This window comes from Fulmarus glacialis, unplaced genomic scaffold (assembly GCF_000690835.1).
Source record: "Fulmarus glacialis isolate BGI_N327 unplaced genomic scaffold, ASM69083v1 scaffold11911, whole genome shotgun sequence".
NCBI classification, from domain to species: Eukaryota; Metazoa; Chordata; class Aves; order Procellariiformes; family Procellariidae; genus Fulmarus; species Fulmarus glacialis.
In genome coordinates, this window is record NW_009193438.1 from 10,065 (window position 1) to 19,907 (window position 9,843).

A 9,843-nucleotide genomic window follows, 5' to 3' on the forward strand; every position below is an offset into this window, starting at 1 on the left:
GTTTGGGCCCTGACCGATTTGGAATGCTTTCTTAGGCCACCCATTTCCACAAATTTGTATGCACTCAGGAAATATAAAGTCAAAAATATACAAATCTCTTGTTGTTATAAGGTTTTTGTGAGTGAAATTACCCAGGACCATGGACTTGGAAGGAGAAGGGGGTAAGAGAGGGAATTTACAGCAATTCATCTTCAAAGTTCAAAACTGGTCACTTCACAGAAAGACTGCAGGACTGGTGAAATTCTTGCTTCTAAAAAGTGATACTGTAGTGGAGAATTTTCTAGGAAAAATAAAACAGCTTTTAATAACTGGCCCGCTGGTATGAGCTACCGTGGAATAAATTAGCACAAAAATGGAAGTCTTATAACTGTTCACTGTTACAGACGTAATCAACAAGGTCAGTCACTCTCAAAAGTTCGTCTTCATCTTCCTCCGGCCCTACTGCTTCCTGCCCACTCCCCGTCCCGTTGGGCGCCAGGCTGGCGCTGGCTGTGCTGTCCTTGGGGGCCTGGGTCTTCTCGCTTGGCTTGCCAATCAAGTTCTCAATGGTTTTACCGGGGCTCTGTCCGTTGGTGGAAGGCAAGTCCACCAGGCTGTAGTCCAAAGGGCTCTCTAAAAAAAACTTCGTCATCGCTTTCTATCCGGTAGCAGTGCTTCTTGGTGTTGTCTTGAGGAGCTTGTGGTGCTGGCAGCTTATTTGCAGGAGCGGGGTTTTCTGCGTCATCATTAGCATTTTCGCAGTTATCTTCGTCTTCTGTTTCGATTCGATTCAGCCGTTTGCGGACAGGCCTCCCTTCGTCTTCCTCATCCTCTCCTTCTTCCTCAGAGTAGTCGTCTGTACTTCGCCGACGTTTTCGAATCAATCGCTTTGACTCCTTTGTGGACTCATCATCTTCAGAGTTCTTAGATGTGTAGCTCTCTGAAATAAGCAGCAGACTTAAAGCCATTAGCAAATCTGAGTGCAACCAAAACAATTACACTTTTTTATTTTTCATCTTTCACACATTAAGAAGCCATCGCTCTCTCTCACCACACACACTTCCGTCTCCTTCCCCAGGTCCCCCAACCATGTCAAAACTCTTGCATTCTTTTTACTTTTTAAATAATCTGCTCAAGTAGCAAAGACCAACAATTTGTTGATATTCTGTTTCCAATCTGAGGAGTACTAGAGGCTTTGAAGGGAGGTGTATTCCCCCCAAAAGTGATAACTGCATGCCGGGAATAAGGCAGAACTGTATCCCTCATCTCACAGCACCTGCTTTAGACTCTTCCAGAAGCTGAGAGCCCAAATAATGGCTGCACTATCATAAAAAGATACACACACACACACACACAACTGTACTATAGCCCCGCCACCCCCAAATTATATACTACTTCTTCCAAAGCATATGAACACTGCCTGTTACCTGAAGTTTGCTGCCCTTTAATGGGAGGCCTTTTTTTGGCAAACTGGAATATTGCCTATACACTGACAGCCTTTACACTGACCCTTGATGGCTTTAGGTGAGAAAAGACAGAGACTGAAAAATCAAATGGCAAACACCATTTGATGTCTCCTGTGATTTCCATTAGAAATGCATGTGAATTGTCATTTTAAAGGGTATTATTTAATGTAGGTTTGAGTTGCTAGAGACTCTGTCAGAGTTCCTGTATTTTCAACATAATTACATTTCCAGTAAGGCTTTTACATATTTTATAACACACTCTGGGAACTGTAGGAGAGTACTGGAATGGTACTAAATGGTGCTGATTTTAGTATGTAAAAAGCCAGTACCAAAAATACCTGAGGAAATGGGATTTCATGGAGAAAAGACACCATCAATCAGGCACGGTGTAAAGTCACAAGTGCAGGCAGCAAAAAACTTAGCCAACATATAGGAGATTCGTAGCAGAGAGCCTACACATTGTACTTCTGAGAACAGACTGTATTGAAGTATAAGATCAAGTTTTTGAGATGCTATATGGCTGCATTATATATTTGTTTCCCTTGATCTAAGAGGATCCTCTAACACTCTGTAAACTCAGGCCAGCACTTCCAAAACTTACCTACAAATCAGAGGCGCTCGGCCTGTCAAGCGCGGCTGATTTTCTGAGGAAGCCTGGCATCCATTGCAACCCGTACCGCTCAGCGTCTCTGAAAGCCGGACCTAAGGTCTCATAAGCCGGGCGCCCAGAATGCAAAGCACCCAAAGTCAGTGGTTGCTTTTGTAAAAGCTAATTTTACATCAAAATGCACACTGGTCACTCATGGTGTGACTGACATTACTGAAAGCAGGCTTCCTCTGTACTTATCACAGCTCCTTCAAGCAGGAGATTGAAGGAGTCTTAACCACCAGCACAAATACAATCAGGGCACCAGAAGTAATACCCTTTCTCTTAAAAAAGAGATTCTTTAAAGACTTGTGGGATGAAGCTTTGTAACCTCTTAACAGAAAAGTGGTGAAACAGTTACATTAGTGCCAATTTTGGAATCCCAGCACTCCGTGCCAGACACAGTAAATTTGGACCTGAAAGTCAGGATTAGGGACAACGATGACTTTGAGAAGTGACTGTAACAGTGCATCATAAAATACCAGTGGACTGTTTCAGAAGGAAACAGTTTCTGAGAAACATCACGGAACTCTAGAAAGAAGATTCTCCGAGATCTCTGAATTACATACAGTTTTCTCTTCATGCTAATGCTGACATATACCAGCTCCTGCAAACAGTGGACTGTTTATTTTACCTTCACTATCTGAAGTGGAGAGCCTGCGTTTATGAACTCTTCTTAACTCCTTCCCGTATCGGACACTTTTCTGTGAGCCATCACTTTCTGAATCTTCCTTATAATTAACTTGTCTCTTCTGATTCCGTCTTGATCTTCTCCTCCTAGTTTCCAGGTAATCATCATCACTGTAATCTGTGTAATCACCACTCTCTGTACAGAAGAAAACAGTGACGTGCGTTATTCCATTAAAGCAAAATTGCACAATTGAGATAAGCTTTAGACCAGCACCAATAAAATCATGCGCTCTTCCAGCACAGGAGAGTCTCAACCATCATGACCCGTTCAAGGCTCGTGCATCAGTTACCCCATTCATTGCCAGCGTAGAATTGTTTGATTTTAAAATCTTCTCACACACCTTTTTCCTGTCTCCCTCAAACTCCTCCAGAACAGGTTTCCTTCCAGTGTTTTTGTTCCCTCATCTCTACTGGTGCCAAAGATGCTGCCTCTACAATTCCTGACAGTCGAAACAACCTTACTGAATCAGAGTTGTTGATGCACACTGACACTGGAAAGTCCTTTCTGTTTTTAAAATTTAAATAAATTGCACTCCACTCGAACACTTTTAAGAATAGATAAATGAAAAACCACTGACAAGATGAAACTCCAAGTAAGATCTGAGTTATAGAATTTAAATTAACAACAAATATCAGTCTCACTTGATCGTAAGTTTGCTTAAAACAGAAACTGTATAGAAGAAACTTACCATCATTCACAGTTCTTCCTGCACCAGTCTATTGCAGCTAGTGTCTTTAAGAATTAAATTTATTTACATCAGCTGAAAATAGCCTTGAATCAACTTTAGCTGTTTTTTCGCTGAGCTGTGCCAGAACAATTATCCCAAGATACATTTCTATACATGTCACATACTATTCCTAAGTTAGTGATTGACATGAGTTACAGATCAAAGTGGCATCCCCTTTACTTCCTAAAATATTAGAGAAAGAATCAGAGCAAGTCAACAAGAACAACCACCTTCAGAAAGAAACTCCATCTCTGAAGAGCGAAAACAAAGGTACGTTACTTCCTTAGCTCAAAACAGGGTTAAGGCAGGATCTTGAGGGACAATAACAGGGGTAAAACAAGAGAAATACAGGGTTAGGACTACACCCTTAGATACATACGGAATGAAACTGGAATCAGCTGATTTTATCACAGACGTGTGTCCACTAGGAAACAAATAGTTGCTCCTGTGCATTACAGAATAGATGAGCAATCTCTTTAGACTTCTGCCAGTATCTTCACGGATAACAGCTTACAGTTAGTGCAATGATGCGTTCAGGACAGGGAGACAGCAACTATTTTAAGTGCATACAGCTATCTTTATCTGTCCATGCATGAACCCTTCTTTTGTAAACCAGTACTTCAAAGCAACTTATTCCAACATGTTCATCATCTATATTCTAGAGAGACAGATGGAAAAGTAACACACACCACAGTAAGTTAACGCTCCAGTGTACTTAGTACCTTAAATTCACAACAGAAATAAGGAAAAATAAGTGCTTATATATCTGGCACTTTCTAGGACTGGGTCTCAAATGAAGCAGAAACAAGAGGACAGCCTTCAGAGAAAGATGCTAATCGTGAAAAGGTGTGAGTATTGCATAGGTACTATTCTCATACTTCAAACTGTGCAAATAGAAAACAAACTGATTGAAGGACAAGTAGAGTAAAGTGAATTATTAGGTTCTCCTGTGATGCGAGAGTCTTCAGTTACTAAAGATCAAAAAAGATAATCATGAAAGAGACAGATTCAAGGTGTTATAGTTTGCTTTCAAGCCTACCAGAGAACACAGAATGCCATACAACTGAAGGAATTTTCTTCCATACAAAATGAGGGAAAATGTTTCTTTCAGAAGCTTTTTCAAAGGTATTCGGAAGGTCTTCAAGTAGCTATAAAGAAGTACATTTTTGCCTCCATCCTTTCCCTTCTCTGCAATCATGTTCCAAACAGGAAGATAGAGAATAGCTGCGACTGTCCACCAAGGTGCCCTTTTGAATCGTAACACGAGCATTCACTTAAATGCATATTTACTTAAAACGCCAAGAACCTCAATACTAGTTTCCTGTAGAATATTCACAGCAGAATAAGCAGCAAACTGCTTTACAGAGAGCAAAGATGACATCTGAATTGACCAAAGCAACCAAACAAGTTAGTGACAGTCATGACAGGAAACTGAGACTTCCACTCTTCCTCTTTCCTGTACAGACTATTTAGTATATTAATGACTCTCATACTCACCAGATTCTCTGCTTGAATTGTCTTCAGAATCTTCATCTTCGTCATCTTCAGAATATTTTTTCTTGACAGTTTTCCTTCTTAACCGCCTGCTTTGCCTCATGGGCCTGGAGAGGTGTCGCCTGGATATGCGGGCGCAGAACTCTGAATCACTGTCTTCGTTTGATGGTGGGTCATCTTCACTTTCATCCAGGTTTTCCTCTGATATAACAAACTCGTCCTGAGATCTGTTCAAAGAGAGACCACAGACAACAGAGATAGATATCGGAAACAAAGGATCAAAACAGTACTTCTATTTTACAAGCAAGTGATATATGCAAAATAAGTATTGTCTTACACAAAAAAACGCACAAATCTTACAGTTATAATGCGGAGCAAAAATCCAGAGAGAGGAAACTGCCATCACTGACATTAGGCTTCAGTTGTATACTTGGGATATAGCTTTACAGTGCATTACACAGCAGATTAGAACAGCAGGTGAATGTAAACACTGTCAAACTGAGACTGCAGGTGATGTTTACATAGGGCAGATTCTAGAGTGTTCATATAGTACACTGCAATGTGACATCTGCATAGCAATAACTATGGACGAGCATCACCTGCAGAGGGGAAAAAAACACCCACCATGTTCTGGCAGAGATGACCTCCCATTCATGAACCAAGCACTGTCCTACGCAATTTCTGAGAATTAGAATATCATGTCTTAATACAAAATTGTTGCTCTCATGCAAAACATGCATCTCTCAAACTTATCAGCTTGTAACACTCACGTCGTTTCAAAAGTGAACAAATGCTTTTTTAAAAACCGTTGAGCACTGAAGGGACACAGTCACTTGCATTTGGCCGCCAGTCGAATGTAAATTCCAGTATAACATCCAGAAGGCATTCAGCAGAGGATGGAGTTGAAAATGCCTGAGCACACTTTAACAGATCAATGCACTATTAATTCTGTGAGATTTCTGCAAGCTACTCGCATTGACTGGAAATTTCCAGCACATTCAGCTCAGCTATTCAGGGTGTCAATGAAATGTCCTCAGCATGGTCACAGGTGAAAAAAACTCAAAATTTGCATCTATGTTGTATAGATTATCCATACACTTAGTAAATTGACTGTGACTGGTGTAAAGCTTTAAATGTTGGTGGTAAAGAGCCTAGACCTCATGCTCCATTATGTTTATTCATAGAGGCATAAAGGACGTATGGCAATCAGGCCCAATAAAAATTCCACAAAACACAACATTTTCAAAAGAAAACAACCAGCCTCATTTTAGCTACAACTTTGTTAAGGATTTCTGCTAGGCAGTCACATCAGCCAGAGGACTGAGCCTGTCCGGCTCCCTCACTAACATATCCGTGTATAGAACCCCACGGTGTGGCCTCAAACATACCAGTAACATTTCCAGAACATGTTTTGCTTAAAATACAGGTTGAATGTTTCAGCACATGGATCCAGAGTGCAGTTTTTCCAATACAGTGATGTTCCCCGAGGCCAGGAGGAATTTTGCTGGCACTGTGCAGTGCTGTTCCAGCACTGGCCACATGCTCTTAATGATCATATCAAGGGCATTGCCGAGTCACAGAAGCCTGTAGCGGTCTGTGACTTGTGGTGGAAGTTAAATTGCAGACCTACCCATCGCTGATCTTGAATTCATCCTCACTCTCTTCTTCATCCAGATTACTGTCACTGTCCAGGTCATTTAGTCGCCGTCGTTTCTTGCGTCGTGCTGCAGCAGCCCTTTGTGGTCGCTTGTTTTCTTTCCTTTCTTCCTCTAGGATTGTGGAAATGTCTTTTCCACGGTGACCTGTGATATTAGACATGTCTTTGCCTCTGCCAATGCCTGAATTCAGTGATAGAAAGGGCAAAAAAGAGCAAGTTTATTTTTTGTTTAACTTTATACGTATCTTTCTTCCATGCCTCTAGCTTCAGTTTATTTTCCATAAAGCAGAGTATTTTTTTGTTATGCAAGACTCATCCATGTCTGGAGTCTCGTTCCTGACCCCAGCTGTGGTCACTTGGAAATAGTGAAGTCCATGTGGAAGACAGCAGCTAAGTGTCAGCATTCTGATACTCAACCCCAACCCACATTATTACCAGTGCTAGTGCCTTTTGAGTAGGGCAGATATCAGAAAATACATTTTCTTCATAATGCTGAATATCCTTCTTGGGAGATGAAGTGTTTAAGTCGTTGTTTGGCCAGGGAGTGGAGTTTCTGAAAAGCTGGTTTTACTGTTGAGACTTAGTTATGTTTATTCTACGGGTCTTGTGTTACACACCCACAGACACACAATTTTCAGATTGTCTGTATACCGAGCTTCTGAAAACTGGTGTCTTCATGGAGACACCACATGCCAAACAACTGAGGGATAACATTTCATGGCGGTTTTCTCCAGGCAAGTTAAGGTGATACAGAAGCACAAATCCATCTGCGTCTCTCAGATACTATTGAAAAATCTCTCTTTTGGTCCCCTATGTTGCCTTAACAGGCAACAAAGAACATAATTTCACTTTATTCACATTCAACTGAGAAGTGCTTATAAATCTGGATTAGTATTTTTAAGACGACTTTGTAGACCCAGTCTTCAGGAGATCCAACTGTGGACCAATTTATGAGCCCAGTTTTTACAGGGGACAAATGTCACTAGCGCTAGCTGCCATTCCTATCTGAAATCCAAAACTTAGCAAATTAATTTTAAGAGTTATCTTGTCATGCTTAGTCATTGCATTCATATATCAAAACATGTACAAGCTAAATTTAACTACTGAGACCAAGTACTTTTTGGCATCTTTTGGCAGCGTAGGATGGCCATTCCGAAGGGAAATTATTTAGTTTGATTCAAAAAATATAACAGTAAGAACTGTAAACTACAAAGTTTAAGGGAGAAGATTATATTTGTTGCTTCTCATATCAAAATAAATTTGGTCTCAATGTTCTTATCACCATTGCAATGAAATACAAGTAACATCAGAAACATACCTCCTCCATCAGCCTCCTTGATATCATCTTCAATTGCCTCATCAATTGCCTCATCAAATTCATCAAACCTAAAAGTAACAGCTTTCATTTACCACTTTGAAGCCAACCCTGATAAATTATATTATGCAAACATACCTCAAATCTAAAACTGCTGTAAGAAATCCCACTGCACATCAATGGGCTGGATATATAATAAAATAACAATGATAATGAGCCGGATTGATGATAAAATAGCCATTTTTTACAAGGTGTGTTTCTTATTTCTATTTGCTAGCAGATTATTTAGCATTGCCTAGCTGTCTTACTATTGATTTATGTGGACAGAAAACCACTTTCATCTTACATGACATACCACTGAATTTAACGATATATAATTTGAAAGTTCTTTAATACAGTATCAGTGGCATTTTTCACATAAAGTATTAGTCATTTTTTCCACACCTTTTATCAGATGACATACGCACTACCAATCTGCAAAACAGACTTTCTGAAAAGCACCTATTAAAGTCAAAGTAAAATTATTCATCCTGTCTGAATCCTCTTAAAGCTCACGGTAATTGTACTTCATGGATCTGCAACATCCTAAGCTAAACAGATAAAACATACTGTACACAGTTCTTTGTAATTATATAAAATAAGCTATAATGTAATGTTACATAACTAAATAGGACAAACAAAAGCGAAATATTTGAGTACGTTTGTCCTGCAGCAGCTTCTATAATACTGCATAAATCTCTAGACGCTGAGTAACTCATTTAAAGGGAACAGCAAATGGAGGAAAAAGGATCCAGTCCTTTTACACAGATGACTTCAGTTTGTTTCTTCAGTTATTAATTCAAATCCCATAAAAAAGCATTGTTACCTGTATCACCAGATAGATGCCTTGAGATACAAGATGTAAAAGTACAAATTTTATTAACTATATAGGAAAGATTCTATTTAGATGCAAGTTTTTCTTCTTCTCATTTAATTTTTTTTTTTTTTCTTTAGATACAAACAACAAACAATTGGACAATACTTTCATTAAAGATTCAGTTTCTCAGTCACAAAAGAAAGATTACAGTTATATTTATCTTGGTCCTCCACAGTAACCTCCAGCAGAACAAGAAAAGAATAGATCTAATATATAATATACTGTATTCCAGTAGTAAGCATAAAACGCTTTCTCCTTTAAAAATAAGGTGATGGATTTCTAGTTTCTTTATATTCCCCAAGAACAACTGCATGTCACGTTCAAGGCAGCTTTACACAGCAGGGAAGTAACTCTGAAATTATTCCATCAATAAGATTAGTTCCACATTACTCAAACACTATTTTCCCTCCACACTGCTAAAAAAAACTCTCTTTAAAATATGAGAAATCACTTAACGCTTTGAAATCACTGCTAACAAATAACCTGAGCTCAAACATGAGCTGACAGCTCCTTGTCCATTAGGTGTAATGGAACATAATTTCTTCTGCTGCTGCTTTATTCATAATGCAGATTTCTGCTAACCTCCTCACAAGAGGACTCAACAGATGACTCGGGTGATACAAAGGGATTACATATCTTTAGAGAACCAGAATGCTACACAATACAGATTTGCCTGTAAGCGGAATAAGAAGTTTAGCATTTATTTTCCCCCGCTGAAGGAAAGCATACACAATTCTCAGTGACACTAGTAGGACTTCACTGTGGACATATAAATTTGAAGTGACACACTGACACATGTAATATTTTCACCAGCTCAAAGTTGTGTGTATGATGTAGTCTGTAAGAAAGACTCAGTCATTTTGTATCAGAAGATTGATTTTTCCAGAGCAACATTATATGAAACATTATTTCCAATAAAAGTTACTGTCTTTGCACAACATGCCTCCTGCTG

At 39.4% G+C, this 9,843-nt stretch overlaps 1 protein-coding gene across 1 annotated transcript in view; it reads right to left on the minus strand.

The window, feature by feature from the left end:
• Nucleotides 1–361: 361 nt before the first annotated feature.
• Nucleotides 362–9,843, minus strand: part of RSF1 (remodeling and spacing factor 1) — a 34,008-nt gene continuing 24,526 nt past the window's right edge. The window contains 6 exon segments of the mRNA XM_009587455.1: nt 362–614; nt 616–919; nt 2,726–2,917; nt 5,007–5,230; nt 6,634–6,841; nt 7,979–8,046. Coding sequence (XP_009585750.1) covers nt 362–614; nt 616–919; nt 2,726–2,917; nt 5,007–5,230; nt 6,634–6,841; nt 7,979–8,046 — 1,249 coding nt within the window.